Consider the following 15,379-nt stretch of genomic DNA (forward strand, 5'->3'; position numbering starts at 1 on the left):
TATTTGGTTTTATTTAGTTTGAGATCCCTTCCCCCCCCCCAAAAAAAAAAAAGCAATAACGGAAACCCTGAACCAAAAAATGCAAATCCCACCTCAAAACTTTATTCTTTTTCTTCTGATTTGATTGGATTTTGACCTTTGGCCTTTTGGATTGTGGCAAAATTACAAAATCCAGATGTTTTTATTGGCCCAGCATCTGGAGGGTGCTTGTCTAAGTCTAATTTTACTGAGTTTTCCACAGATTAAACTAGAGTTTTTCCACAACTCATGTTGTAGAAGGTTTAAATTTTTATGGTAATGTTTCAGTTAATAAAGAGCCAGCTGCATACATTTAGTTCATAATTCGGGCAGAGGAACTGCTCCAGGAGAAGAACTGGGTGACACCTGTAAACACACATTCACTCTAAAATCTGATCAATGTTTGAAAGCTCATTGGTAGCTAAGTTTTTATTTGTCAGACTAGCAGGTGCTTTGAGTACACACACTATGGGCTGTGTCTGTGGCCCAAGAGAAAGTATTCTCTGTCTGATCTGCCTTCCATGTGTTTCTCATGAGGGTTCTAGGGAGCTTTCCACACTGCTCAGGAGCTTAAGGCAAACTTGGCTCCTCAGAGGTGCACACAGCCTGTTCCCAGTGTGTCTTGGCATTCATTCAGCATTCTCATATCTTGTGGTACCACATATTAGTCAATATTGGGCCTTCCATTGTGTGTCTTCTTTTCTTTTCTACCTCATTATAGTTTTTGCTGGTTTTGTTATTACTTTTTTTTTTTTAGTGTTCAATTCTTAACTTTTGTTTTCCTCCTTTAGCCTCAACGTGGTCGTAGCATGTCAGTTTGTGTCCCCCACCTTCCTGCTCTTCCCTGTATGTCCTGCATCCCTCTCAGTGCTCCTTGCACCCCACCACCAGCGCTGTCTGCACCTCTTTCTCCTTTCTACCTTCGGACTGTCCCTGAAGAAACCTTTGCAGAAAGGCTTTCTAAAGCCCTGGAAAGTGTCCTGCCCATGCACTCTGCCTCTCCACGCAAGCATCGACGCTCCAGCCTGCCCTCCCTCTCTGTCAGTCCTGTATGTGTTACCATTTGCCTCCTGGCACAGAAAGATAAGTTATCATTAAATACATCCTGGGCTCTGGGCATTTTTAAAGGGAGAAATTGAAAAGTCGATTCCTTATACTGTGCTGCTGGAATGTTGATTTTGTTATTTTTATTTATTTCTATGAAGCAGTACTGGTAAACTTTATCAAACAGTGGCTGACTGCTTGTATCCTGTCTTTTAGGACAATATATATGTAAATTACCCAGTTGTACCACAGAAGGTAAAGGGAAGACTAGTTCTTAATACCTGAAGTCAGAAGACTTTTATTTTTCAACTTCTTAGTAAACACTGAATATTAATTAATCCCTTCACAAAACAACAAGATTTTAAAGCCTGATTACTGTGGCTGCTTATTCTTAAAGCTTTGGCTAGCTGTGATAGTGATATTAGATATTTGGAGTATGAATACTCCTGAGGTATTTTTTGTAAATTCTTATCAGAAAAGCCACTTCAACTTCTTCTTAATGGGAAGAAGCAGTAGTTTCATATTTCTTAGAAAGTCAGGTGCAAAGATAACATGCAGCAGAGGAGGAAGATTCCTTTCCATTTTGAGCTTTAGTTGATACAAGATAAATTTTGAGAAGCATTTTTATGTAAATGAAGTAATTGGAACCAGGTTTAGAACATAGGAAAGGTACTTCATCTGTAGGATCTTCTCATTAGCATCAGTCAATATGGAAATTTGCTGCTGCTTTTCCGGACAAAAGAGCCTGGGGGGAAAGTAAGCAATGTGGAAACAGCAACGTGAAAAGCTCATAAATGCCATTTGTCTTGAACAGTATGCTTTCTACTGGCTCCTGCAATTCTTTTTTTCCATTAGGGAAGAGAATACATTGTCTCTGGGCATACTGCAGGCAGAGATGAAAAGATGCAAAATTACTAAATTGTTTGATGTTCTTACATAGAACTCTCTTTAGTGAAATATTCCCTACAAGTCTTAAATAAGATGAGCCTCCTCTGAAGTAGTACCTCAGATGGAGTGGAATTGTCTGAGGACTCTGCTGTTTTTAAACCTATGAATGTTTTATTGTCCAGGCAATACTTATGTTTGTTTCAATGAATGCTAACTTTTTATATGAACAGGTATGATCATAAGTGATTAAATGTTGTTTCTGTCTCACAAAATATGATATTAAATTATATTTTTAAATGATAAATTATGATTAATCAACTTCTTAGTAAGTTAATAAACTGTAATGATATTTTGTCTTACAAAACATTTCCTTTTAGCTTTTTGGATAGCATGCAGGACACTAGCACTGTGGTTTTTGTACTGGAAAATACTAACATCTGAAGTCATCTTCTGAGTGCAAATTAGAGGCTTTGCATTGTTGCTGTTCTCAAGTTCTGAATGTCATATTCCACATATGGCAGTGACCTCAGGGGTTTGATTGGATTTCAAGCACTGAGCACAATGGATAGGCCATGACAATAAGTCTCATTCCATTGTCAGCAGCAAAATTGGTTTCTTTTTGTGAACTATTGGAATTGAACTGGAAAAGCAGCTCTAACACCAGCAAATGTTCCCAATTGTAGCTATGCCTGCCATGGATGTATTTAATGGATATTTACAACTCACCTAAATTTCCTAAGTACTGTATGTTTTTGACCATGAATTGAGTATAAATTCTATAAAGTTACTTCACAGAACTGCCTAGTGAACTGTGCATGTTGATGTGCTTTCACTTTTAATGTATGAATTACCTGTCTTGTTCATGTCAATACAGCCTCAGCATCCTCGTGGGGGAACACCACCGTTCCCAGATTCACAGATATTTTTCCCAACCGTTCATGAACGGCCGGTGTCTTTCTCACCACCACCTGTCTGCCCGCCGAAGGTGGCAATTGCTCAGCGGCGCAAGAGCACTTCATTTTTGGAAGCCCAAACTTGCCACTTCCAGCCATTGCTGAAGACTGGCCAGAGTTTAGTTCCACCTGGTGGTAGTCCCACCAATTGGACTCCAGAGGCATTTGTTATGCTGGGCACAGCAGCTCAGAGAGTCGCTGGAGAGCCTCTGCATGTGCAAGTTAATCCCGTGTTTGAGCAAGCTCCTGTCCACAGTGACTATAGATCTGGACCAACACCTCCAGAGGATGCTCACTACAGGATGCATCCAGAAGCTGTATATTTGGTGGGCATGCACTATCCATCACAGGTATCGGAGCAGTATGATCAAGTAGCTTATAACTCTCACGTGACTGAACAGCATTTGAAGCAGGTCTCTGAGTCAAACCATGGGCAAGGTGGTCCTCCACAAAGCTCTGTGTTCGACTTTCAATCGGGGCAAACATATCTGGCAAGACATGTTCAGAGCCTGAGGCTGGATTCTGGGATGGGTCCCCTTTCTCCATTATCCAGTGTTTCAGCTCCCCTGAGCGCAGAGCCAGCTCAGATGACGTTCCACCAGGTATTTGTTCCGCACTCAGCCCCGGCTGTGCTCTCTCACAGTGCTGATGGCAGAGCGAGCTGTGTCTTTGAGTTCCATGTGCACACACAGAGCTCTGCTGCGGCAGAAGGGGCGGCTTTACCCCCGCGGGCCTACCGAAGTCGCCGGGGCTCTATGGAGACCAGCCATGAGGAGTCCAGCCAAGGCGTAGGGTCGCACGGTCGGCTTCAGCCCGTGACAGAAGAGCAGTGTCACTATCTTGGTGCTGGGGTAGCGGGTCCCAGAGGGGGCTCTGCCAGGCGCAGCTGGCCAGAAGGAAGCCCAGAATACTCCAGTGATTCCTCACAGCTGACTTCCTCTGACACTGGTGATTTCCAGTCTCCTCCCCCTACAGGGGGATCATCTTCTGCTTTTGGTTCAGACTTCTCATTGCCCATTGTTCAGCTGCCTCAGAAGGTGTTGCAGGAGTCGCAGCTCTTCATCTGTTTCCCCCAGGGAGCCTCAACTCAGCAGGCCTTGTCCACCTCGCTTTCATCAGGACCACCTGCATCCTATCCTCAGGTTACAGGAGCAAACTCTTCCACAATTTCACTGCTTTTTATAAGTCATACTAAAAGGGAAACCTCGCTTTTAGACCTGCTCCATGTGGTTCTGAGAATTAGCATTCATGGGGGTGTCTTTCCACCAAGTCTATACTAGGATCTCTTTAACTTAACTGGGTTGCTATGAGGTAATGAAGCATTAGCAACCATGGTCTGTGTTCAGATTTGGCTGAAATATTGGTAGGGCTTTTGTGTTAAAAGTAAAAAATGGTCAGTGTTCCTCCTGGGACTAGCTGTTCTTTTGGTTGAGAGATTGCTGGAGTACCAAATTGGCTTTTAAACAGTGGTTTTAATGAAATGTATCTTCTCCACACTTAGTATCAGAAGTGGTAGTACAACTTGCTTTGTGTTTCTCTTGCTGCTCTTTTGCCATTTTAATGTGTTGCTTGAGGTTGAGCTTTCATACAAATAATGTTTCATTCGACAACAAGGTTATTTTGGTGACTGTCCAAAATGCAAGAGCTTTTTCTAGACTTGGGGAAAGAAAGTGGGAAGAGAGGAATAGCAGGAGCTGTGTTATGTATGTGTACATGGATTTGGAAGTACATTTGTTGCAGTATTTGAAGAAGCCAAACAGGCTGAGTAGTTAATTAATGGCACAGACAACTGTTGCTAGTTGGTATCGCCACCCTATAAGCCTTATGTGGTGTCCTTTTAAATAGCAAAATTTGAGGCCTGAAGCTTAGTTTGGAGATGTGTGTTTTATCAGCATATGTGGTATCTGCATTTGCAATGGTCACTTTTCTGTACACTGTGAGGTGTGTGTCTATATACATTGTGTCTGCACTCCTAGTCTGAAGTCTCATAACTTTCTGTGAAAAGAGAGGATTTACTTGAAGTAGACTTCTCTCTTACCTCTTTTGTCCTTGGAATTAGGGGCTTTGACGTTTTAGTTACTGGAGTATTAGCAACTTTGGGATTTGTGTGAAGGGGAATCATTTTGCTCTGTGTGTTAAGTTCAAGAACTGAGTATTTAAGGCTTTCTGTAAGGGATATTAAAGGTGTTTTAGTAAAGAACAGCAGAACAGCTTTCATCACTAGTCTAATAGGTAGTAATTGCTGTGCTGTAGAATTTGTAGAATGAATCTCCTCAAGAGCTTTGAAAACTTTTTTCTCCATAAACCTTTGTTAAACTCAGGAGGTAAATTCGGATGGCTGGAAAATACATTTGGAAAACAAAAGAGGTCACTTCTTTTGCAGAATATAAGTTCTGGGATCTTTTACCTAATTCATTAGAAGATTAGAGTTTGAAACCCAAATGGAGTCAGTGTGAACACACGTTACAGCAGTGAGGTGTAGCACATGTGTAGATCCCAGCCTGAAGCTTCTAAAACAGCAAAGAAAAAAATGGTTTTCTTCATTGGTAGTCTGCTTTTCCCAAAATTTCCATAATTAGAAACGTATGGAATTTTACCAGACATGTTCCTAATGAGCTTCTGCAAGCTGAATGATCACAGCATTAAGGAATTTTCATAGATATTTCTGATATGATACATATGCACCAGATGTGCTTCTTACAAAGGCAGTTCACCCAAGTGGTGCATGCTCAGGCAATTCATCTGGAGGTCTTTGTCTAGTTCTCTCCCAGGAGCTGATAAAGAATTACAGTTGTCACAAAAACAATAATGCAGATCCTGGGATCTGATAAAAAAATTTCAGCCACAAAATCAGTAATGAAAGTCCATTCCATTTTCTTTTGCATCTTCCACATTCATTTGTATGCCACTCATCCATTTTTTTCATTGCTTGCTCAAAAATTCTGTCTTAGCTAGAATGTTGACCCTCATATTCCTCCATATCCAGTTCTTGGTAGCCTTTGAATGGTAGTGACTCTGGAAATGATTATTAGCCTGTGTTTTGACATGCCTCTCAAAGGAAACTCATGACATTTATGTATACTAGGTACTTTGTAATTGGTCTAGAACTCTTTATATCTTCTTGCTTGGTTTTTTATGGATAGTTTGATTTCCATGTAGCCTCCTTCTATTGCCCCACCTGTCTGTGTTTGGAACACATGTAAAGGTAAAATGTAATGCATCTATTTCCAGTTATCATACCAAGGCATCCTGCTCTTAAAGCATCACCAATGGAAGAAGAAGCTGGTAGGCTGATCTGTCTCATGTTGAGGGGCATGTGGGTTGCAGAGTCCTTCTGTACTGGTTATTTTGGAAGACTTAAAATGACGTTCAGAACTCCTCCAGATTGCTCTGCTTTGTTCTGGTTATTGTAATGGAATTTGGCCAGAAGGTCTGCTTGTTCAAAAGGACAAGCAAGAAACCTATTCCAACTAGATAATTCCAGGCAGAAATGATTTTAACTGCCTGCAGCAGAAACCATAGAGTTTTTCTCAGCTGATTCTCTTTTTCTTTGCCTCCAGACACAGGTGCAAGGCCAGCCAGCCTCAAGCAATGCTGCAGTGCCATCCCAGCCTACTCAACACACTCAGCAGGTAGGATCACACTTCCTAAACTCAGGACTAAAGTACTCATAGTATAGAATTTTGATGACTCTTTAAAGAGCAATTGTCTACCTCTGTCACCATTTGACCCATAGTTTTGCAGCAAAGGAATCCTTTGGTTCTTACCCAGTCTAACATGCTATGAGAATGCCATCGAATTTCTGATATTTATTTTAAAAATCACGCTAATGCTTGTTTTCCCGTGCCTGTCTTCCCCAACCTCTACCTGAGCTTGCAGTGGTGGTCCTGTTCAAGGGAAGACATGTCAGGACTTGCAGATTAGAGTGTCTAAGCAGGCAAACTTCATTCTCATGATTTCTTCTAACTGGAAATATGATCTGCAATATTCTCTTGTCTTAACTAACTGCCTTGTCTTCCTTTATAGCATCTTCATTCTTGGTTTCACAGGTGGAGTTCTCTTGCAAGATTTGGTGTCACTAATGGAATTGTGTTAGTAATGCTAATAAATAATTGTTAAAGCATAACTGGCATGGCATATTCTGAAGAACCACTGTTATCACTTAAGAAAGAATAAAAAGCAGAATTTAAATACGATATGTTTTAAAAAAAACTCTTGGGGGTAATACAGCTTCTCCCTCTTTTTCCTGCCACAGAGTGCACAGCAGCCAGCCTCTTCCCAACAGCCTGGACAATACCAGCTGCAGCAGCCCACAGTTTCTGCCAGCACCACTCCTGCACCAACTGTCTCTCAAACTCAAACTTCACAGGTCATGCCAATGCCTCAGGCAGCAGCTGGGACACAGGTAAATAAAATTCTTTCTAGAAGAAGATTTTTTTTTTCTTCTTCATAGCTGGTAGATTCAATATGCTGCTGCTTTCACTTTTGTCATCTTTCCTAATGGTTTCAAAACATTCATCCAAACAAGAGTATTCTTATTGAAAACTGTCAGTTTTGTTGAAAATGTGTTGGAAACTCTTTTACACGTGGCAGTCATGAGTAATTTGAGGGAAGGAGAGCACTTCCATGCACGAGGATCTTTAAATTGTCAAAAATGTCAGGAAGCATATTGATGAATGGTGAATTGTGAAGGGATTTTCAGGATCTTATCATTTCTGTTTCCCATCCACTGTCTATCTTCTGCACCATTACATGTGTAAAACATACTCACTTATTTAGGTAGTGAGCTATAGGACTCCTTTCTTCATTCTGTCATCTTTCTTACTCAGCTCTTCTCCTTTACTTCCTGATCAAGAAGCTTCTGTTACTGAATATTGCTTCATTTTGGCTCATATCTCTGTTGAATGTGTGAGCCGCAATTTTGTTTTTAAAATTATTGTTTTGTTGCTTGTTCATCTAAACTGCCTTTCCAGTTGCATCGTTTGCTGGCTTTAATTGACATATTCCCTGCCATTCTCTGAATGCTGGCACAGTGGATTTTAATTCTCCTTTGCTTTAGTCCCCATACTCAAAGCTGACAGATTTGTGGTAGGGTTTGCACTTCTTTGCTGTAAGAAGGCAGGCTTGGGTCTGGGGACAGAGTTGAGGAGAATTTGATTCTGTTTATGCACAAATCGGTGCTTCAGGGTATTCAAATGTTGCTCTTTCACCCTCTGTGGGTGTCTGTTTCAAGAGCCTGTTGAGCTCTTCAAGAGAAGTGGTGCAAAGTGAGGACTGTTTGGAACTCCCGCCAGCTTCCCAGCCGCTCTGCCAACTGTGCTCCCCAGCCACTTTAACAGAGTGCTGTAACTTGAATAATGCTTTCTTTGACTAATGTGTAAAACTCTGCTTTCCGCAACCCTGCTTTAAAAAAAAAAATCTATCTCTATTTTCTTTACCTCCCCAGCTTCCTGTTTCCCAACCAGTGTCGATCATCCAAGGCGAGCCTCAGTTACCTGTTGCAGCATCTTCTCTCCCTCAGCCTTCAGTTGCCCCATCAGTCCCCATTGGCTCTCATTTCCTACCCATGGGACAGGCCTTGCCAACTTCCGTGGTTCCCCAGTTCCCAGTGTCTCAGTTGCCTGTAGCAGCTCCTCATGTGACAGTGGCTCAGCCAGGTTTCCAGTCGCTGCCCATTTCGATGGCAGCTGGCATGAATCAGCCGCTGCTCACGCTGGCCACGTCTGCTGCAGCAGCTGCTGTTCCTGTAGGACCAAGCGTTGTCCCTAGCCAGCTCCCCACACTGATGCAGCCTTTGGCTCAGCTGCCCAGCCAGGTTCTCCCGCAGCTCCTGCAGCCGCCTGTCCAGGCCGTGGGATTGCCAGTCAGCATTGGACAAGCTGCTGAAGCTTCGCTTCCTGCTGGAGATGCTCTTTACCAGGTATTGTTGCAAGCCAGCAGACGTCTTCTCCACATTTTTGCCCGTTCCTCTAAGGTACCGGATCTGAGCTGTGTGCCCTGGCCAGCTCACTTCTCACATGAGAGCCATTAAGCCACTAGGATCAATTCTGTTGTGTGGTAAATAACCATTTTAAGGGGGAGAGAAGAAGAACAGTCCTTGGACGACCATGGGTTTTGAATTTTTTGTATTTGGCATTGGAGTTTGTCTAAAATGACAGAATCGTAGTGCAGGGCTTTGTTCAACCACTGTGAGAGAGGACAGCTATATATTAATGAGATCTGTCAGCTTGGGGAAAAAGAAAATAAGAAATTGTAACTTGAAAAATAGGAGACGTGTGTTGGAAAGAAAATCAATGGCAGCATATTCAACCATGTCAGTATTTCATTCCAAGTTTGGGAAGGGGTGGGACAGGGAATTGATAGAAATCAGTCAGTCAGCCATGGATCTTGGATGTGACGTAAGTACCTGGTGCTGGTTGTGAACTGCTGGACTGGTGGGCACAGACTGCTTCAGCGGCTTTGTGATCACTCCCTGTAAAAGTGGCAACCTGAATAATGACTGAAGTGTTCCTTGCTTCTGGGTCAGCTTATTACGAGAGGACAGGAAAAACACAAGAGTGTTTTTGCTATTTAATCTCAAGAATCAGCAGCAGTTGTATAACATCTGAGCTGTAGTTGTTCAGCCTGAAAACTCTTCAAGCTCATTTCTAATCTCAGGCTTTAAAATCTTAAGCTATATAGGGAACTGTGAGAGCTGGGAGATGAAGATGTTTTGCTTAAGATTTGGGATTGTGAGTGGGAATTTGCTTGTTTGGGCGTGGTGACTTACATGCTGGCTGCATGAGCAGTTTGCTCCACTTCTTTGGGAAGATTTTGGGAGCGCTTGAACAAGTACAGAAGGTTGGAACGTGTCCCTGGAACTGATATTGTTTTATTACTGTCTTGTTTCCTAATTAGCTCTGCCATTCACTGACTTGGTTCCCTGGTTTCTGTTACAGAGCTTCCCATCTCGGCTGACACCGCAATACCCAGGGGACTCGAATGTTGCACCTTCCTCAGCTGTGGCCTCTGCCAGTATTCCTTCTGCTGTGCTGTCCCCTCCCTTGCCCACAGATGCAATGGCCCAGTCAGGGTACCTTGCTCCTGTTGTGCAGCCGTATGGGGAACAGAATGTTTTAGTTTCCATGGGCAGCCTGGGAGGACAGGCTCAGGTGACCCAGCCTCCTGTGAGTTTAGCACAACAGGCCTCATCTGCCTCCTCACAGCAGGCAGGAGTGGAGGTAAATATATGGAATATAATGTAACAATAGATTTTGGCTGTTTGACTCCTGCAACAGTGTATCTCTGTGGGGAACTAATCCCTTCTGTGCTTGTCTTCAGTTGGAAGTTAATATTTCAAATTACCTTTTTCTTACAGCAGAATGTCATGCCAATGTGGGGACCTTGTTGCCACTGGTTGTTCTGTTGGGAAGTGAGTGTGCATCCTGCAGGCAAAAAGCAGTAAAACACTTCACTTCTTGCTAGTACTGTAGAACATTTTTGCCATATCAAAGACAAGCTGCAGTCAATAGCCTTTGAGAATCTGTCATTGTGCCTATTCCCTGCAGCGTGGTTCTTGCAGAGGGAGAATTGGAATTGTCTCTGTGTTCTGCATTGGCTTGCCTTTTGCACATTCTGTTAGTAAAACTGTGACTGCATGGCCAGCTGTAGTGACATGTGGCAGTAGAAAGGATGTGTGGCTGGTTTCTTCTCCTCACCCCTCCTCAGATGACATTTTGCTTCACTGCAGTTTGCTCTAGAGTATTTTGTAAACTAAAGCTGTCCTAGATGCCAGCTGTTTAAACTTGTAAAAAGGCAGAGCTTTCAGCTTTACAACTGGTTTGGGAGGAAACACTGAAGACTACTGGGTTGCTTGAAGAGGAACTGTACTCTTTGGGGGGGTTCTTGATTGTAGGATTCTATCCATAGGGTACTCAGGGAGTCTCACAGACTGCTGCTTCAGAGACTCTTCCAGCAACACAGCCTGCTCAGTCTACTCCTTTGGCTTCTTCTATGGATAGGTGAGCACTGCTTCTTTTCACCAGAGTTTCATGTCGCATGTTAGATTATATTTCCATGGATAATCTTTCATTATTTTTTCACCAGGAGTGTGAACACTGGGAGTGTTCTTGAGGATGAGAATAACTAAAGTTCCTTGAGGAAAAACAGGGTCAGGAAGGGTGGAGTATGTTATATGGAGTATTTTAGGGAGGGAATATGTAAGGCTGTTTATAGTGATTAACTTTTTTGTCATGTCAAATGGATCATAAGTGACAGATTTTTCGTCCTTTTGGCACTTAAGCAGAATTCAAACTCCAAATAGCTTGAAAACATAAGATATATTTGTACAACTCAGCTTTCAAGAGGTGTAGCAAAATAATTACAGTTTGAATTTCTATTTAAGCAACCTGAAGTGTTGACAGGACTCTTCTTCTACTCGATGATTAATGCACATCTACCGCTTCCCAGAACAGAATCATGTGATTGGTTAGAGCATTGTTGCAGTTAAGGAATGCATGGAAGCTAACAGGAAGTTGCCTTTTGTTTCTAGTGCACATTCTGATGTTGCTTCAGGATTGAGTGATGGCAACGAGAATGTCCCAACTTCGAGTGGAAGGCACGAGGGGAGGACAACGAAACGTCACATGCGGAGGTCTGTCCGCAGCCGCTCGCGCCATGAGAAGACTTCTAGGCCAAAACTGAGAATTCTAAATGTGAGTATTTTTTGGTTTAGGGACAGTTCAATAGTAATGATGCATTTTTAAGCCTCTACAGGCATTCCAAATTTTTTTGAGCATTAGATATGGCAAAACTGATTGCTAAGCTACCAATGGTTGCACAGACTATTGGAGAATATTCAATGTATCCTCAGGCAAAAACCATGCTCTACATGGCACCATTTATTAGACTGGAAAGATAGTTTACATTATACCAGTTAAGTTTGTCTCAGTGAACTTAGATTCTTGTGCTTGTGGTTTGAAGTGTTATTTTCCTTGCTTTAGGTTTCCAACAAAGGTGATCGGGTAGTGGAGTGCCAGCTGGAGACACACAATCGGAAAATGGTTACTTTCAAATTTGATTTGGATGGTGATAACCCTGAGGAAATAGCTACAATTATGGTAAGATGCATTTTAGAGATGGAGACTCCAGTCAGTTCTATTTTTTTATTTATGGTTTGGAATTGATCTCCCATGTAGCATGGTGTCTCTTCACCTTATTGGTACAGAAATTTGGCACAGAGTGGTTTAGCAGTCTGATTATTAATTAATGTTGCATGCACAAGTCACATGAAAATTTTTGTGTCAGTTTTTACCTTTAATTTAAACTCTTATTTTGGTCCTGTACAGTCTAAATGAGCCTGAGATGGTTTCAATGTTACTGAAGCTGGGGGAAGAGGGGGTGTGACAGAACACAGTATCTTTTGACAGCTTCTTGGGCACCTGTGCAATGATTCTTTTGCTTAGAGAGGTGACAGATTCTGGCTTGGTGTGTGCTGGATTTATACTTGTCAAAAGGAGCCAAACCAGTGGTAAGGGAGAAATTCTCTGCCACTAATGGCTTTCTGAGAAAGAGGAAGAAGTTGGTTCTTGCCTAAGTACAGATATTAGCACAGTCAATAACATGAGGTTGTGTGCCTCATGGAAATATGGAGAGTACACAGATGTCTTTCTTCACCTTAAACCTAAAGTGATCCTGTGAAGAAATAAGAGTATGTTTGATTTATGAAAACTAAACAAGCAAAACCAAAACTAAGATACAAACACTCTTCAAGCAACAAAATCCACAAATATTTGAAGATAACCCACAAATATTTGAAGATGAGTAGAAGGAAAAGAAGTGAACTTTGCATCAAAATGCAGTCACGCACTTAAAAGTGTGCAACCTAATTTAAACATCTGGATTTGGAACATTGTGTGAATCGGTTCCTTGTTGAATATTGAGCAAATTTTAGTTTGCAAGACTTTGTTTCCTTTTGATCATGAAACTGTTGGGCCCATATAGTTGCCTGTTGGTCCTAAACGGAAAGTACTGAGGATTTCTTTAACTAGTATTCTGCATTGCAGAGGCTGATATAAGCACATCATGCCTGACTTTCCTTTTCTTGAACCAGCATCCCAGGAATTTGATGTAGAAGCAGTGTCTCAAGCTTTTCCTCTAAGGCACTTTATTTCTCTTTTCCAGCAGAGACTCTATGACTGACAGCTTTACTTCTGTTTCATGGACTGTCTCTGAGTTTTTCCATGCATAATTTCAGGAGACAGAATACTCTCATGGGTTAAACCAAATCAAAAATATGATTTGGTCTTTCTAAGTATACTTGTTTAAACCAGTTTTATCCAACATAAGCAGGAGAAGTTATTTTCATAAAGCAATACAATGCATTGGAGTTAGACAGGCTGAGCCACCTTCCTCTCCCTGTATTTAGAACATAATTCATACTGGCTTTTATGTACCATAGCCAGACTTTAAATCAGTGATGTGCAACCTGCATAGAGGAGAATTGTCAATTTCTATTATGTTATAGTTCTCTTCAAATGTGTCTCTTAATGTACATTTCATTCATTAGACAGAAGTAATTGCAGTAAGGTAAGACTGCTAATTTTAAATTTCCCTGTGCTAAGCAAAGATTGAGGAGACAGTTGGTGAAGAACTGAGATTGAATGTTGCTCCACAGCAAAGATTAAACCAGGGCACACACTTCTGTGCTGGAGATGATTTGAGAAACAATTGTTTTTCTCTATGGTGTCACGACTTTCATCTTGTTCCAAAGAACAGCAAAGAGAAGACAACCATCAGCACCAAGAGTAAATTCTGATTATTCAATATATTGCTTTGAAATTGTTTGTGGATAATGAATGTTGCTTTGTTCTTTTACAGGTGCAGAATGAGTTTATTTTAGCAACAGAGCGAGACTCATTTGTAGAACAGGTACGAGAGATTATTGAGAAAGCAGATGAAATGCTAAGTGAGGATGCAAGCGTGGAGCCAGAAGGGGATCAGGGCTTGGAGAGCATGCAGACAAAAGACGACGGCTTCTTCCCGGGGTCACAGGTATGTGAAGGACAGACTGCCTCAGCTGTTGGTATCTTCCATTTTGGGTGGTATGGCTTTGTGAGTAGAGCTAGCTAGAAATAGAATCTTCCTGTCATGAGAGATATCAAAGATCAATAATGAAAAGACAAAAAGAGAAAGCTTCGTATCAGAGTGAGTGCCTAAAATTAAGTTAGAAAGCTAAATAACAGACATCTTACTTTTTGATGTGTTTGAAGACTTCCGAAGCTGCTGAATCTCCTAACAGTCCACTAAACAGACAGTCTTAAATGCTGATGCTTCTTGGATTTGATACTATTGTGAGGTAGGACAATAAAACCCCAACCCTGTGCTGCTCACTAAACACTGAGAGCCTGGTCTCACGCCCTCCACCCAGTGAAGGACTAAGAGATTGGATAGCTTGGTTAGGAAATGCAGGTTTTGAAACTGTTTGCTGGGTGCTGCAAGTAGTGACATTGCCTGAATCTCTGCCTTAATTACACCCAGAACTAGTTTGGAACATCCATTTATTTGTTGGATGTTTAAGGAGATCAGTTGGATTTCCCAAAGAATTTTTAGATCAACTTGTTACAGTGACAGTCACTAAGCTGAGAGTCTCTGAGAACACTGTAGCTGACATTTATCTGGGCAGAATTCCTCTAGTTTGGTGATTGTGCTTGGGTCCCACGTACTGCTTCCCTTAAATGCCCACATTTCAGTAAGCTAGCGTTTTAAGAACTATCTTGTGGGTTTCTGTTTCAGAATAGAAGTTTAAATTTTATCTTACTTTACAGAAATTAGAGTTCAAACAGCCAGATCCTACATCTTCCATGCCACAAAGAATAGGTAAGTCTTTTGTGATTTTTTTTCAACAGTTACCTTTTTCTGTTTCAGCGGATGGGTGCAGCCAAGTTTTTTATTTTGTATGATGGAGTGCACATTCCATATTGCAGGTTATGTATTTAATTGCAACCCTGTGTCACTAAACATTCACCTTCTTTTTGTTTAGGGGTTCCCTCTAGCTCCTTTACCCAGGTTGTTCATTCTGCTGGAAGACGGTTCATTGTCAGCCCCGTCCCCGAGAACCGACTGAAAGAACAGGGCTTTTTCACATCTGCTGTTCTTGGAGGAAGTGAAACTTCAGATATGGGTGAGTTCTCCAGAATCTTAAAAGCTGATGCCTAAGACATGTTCATCAAAACTGTGGAGTCAGTTAACCAAACTGTTCCTGAAGACCTCTCAAAGTATGTGGGGAAGTAGGGAGCTGTCTGTGCTGATAAGAGATGACCATAATTTGGGTCATACCACACAGGATTCTTGGAGGAAAACTGCTGATGAGCTGTCTGCAAGACTCTGAAACCTTATTTCTGTATTTTAATATAAGCCTGGATTTGTGTGTTTTGTTGTTTTGGTGTGGGTTTTTTGTTTGGTTTGTTTTGAATGCTAAGTAAATGTGGTCTTAGTCT

General features: G+C 41.7%; 2 protein-coding genes across 10 annotated transcripts in view; both read left to right on the forward strand.

Moving 5' to 3' along the window:
- The window catches only part of WNK1 (WNK lysine deficient protein kinase 1), a 98,061-nt gene that overhangs the window by 59,688 nt on the left and 22,994 nt on the right, over window positions 1-15,379 (forward strand). For 6 of the 9 annotated variants that reach the window (XM_084206947.1, XM_084206949.1, XM_084206948.1 and 3 more), the window contains exons 9-19: window positions 6,464-6,535; window positions 7,159-7,308; window positions 8,350-8,823; window positions 9,842-10,123; window positions 10,261-10,314; window positions 10,812-10,903; window positions 11,434-11,596; window positions 11,885-12,001; window positions 13,761-13,934; window positions 14,708-14,759; window positions 14,923-15,063. In XM_084206947.1, the coding sequence (XP_084063073.1) occupies window positions 6,464-6,535; window positions 7,159-7,308; window positions 8,350-8,823; window positions 9,842-10,123; window positions 10,261-10,314; window positions 10,812-10,903; window positions 11,434-11,596; window positions 11,885-12,001; window positions 13,761-13,934; window positions 14,708-14,759; window positions 14,923-15,063 (1,771 nt within the window). The remainder of the gene's footprint in view (window positions 1-6,463; window positions 6,536-7,158; window positions 7,309-8,349; window positions 8,824-9,841; window positions 10,124-10,260; window positions 10,315-10,811; window positions 10,904-11,433; window positions 11,597-11,884; window positions 12,002-13,760; window positions 13,935-14,707; window positions 14,760-14,922; window positions 15,064-15,379) is intronic. The other 3 variants (XM_084206950.1, XM_084206954.1, XM_084206955.1) reach the window with 2 other exon arrangements.
- Window positions 2,813-4,183, forward strand: LOC311154196 (uncharacterized protein; the record flags this gene model as incomplete). Its single annotated transcript, XM_084206470.1, has 1 exon — window positions 2,813-4,183. One exon carries the CDS (start codon window positions 2,813-2,815, stop codon window positions 4,181-4,183), a length of 1,371 nt encoding a protein of 456 aa, XP_084062596.1.

This window comes from Fringilla coelebs (assembly GCF_963513975.1).
Source record: "Fringilla coelebs genome assembly, chromosome: 5".
NCBI classification, from domain to species: Eukaryota; Metazoa; Chordata; class Aves; order Passeriformes; family Fringillidae; genus Fringilla; species Fringilla coelebs.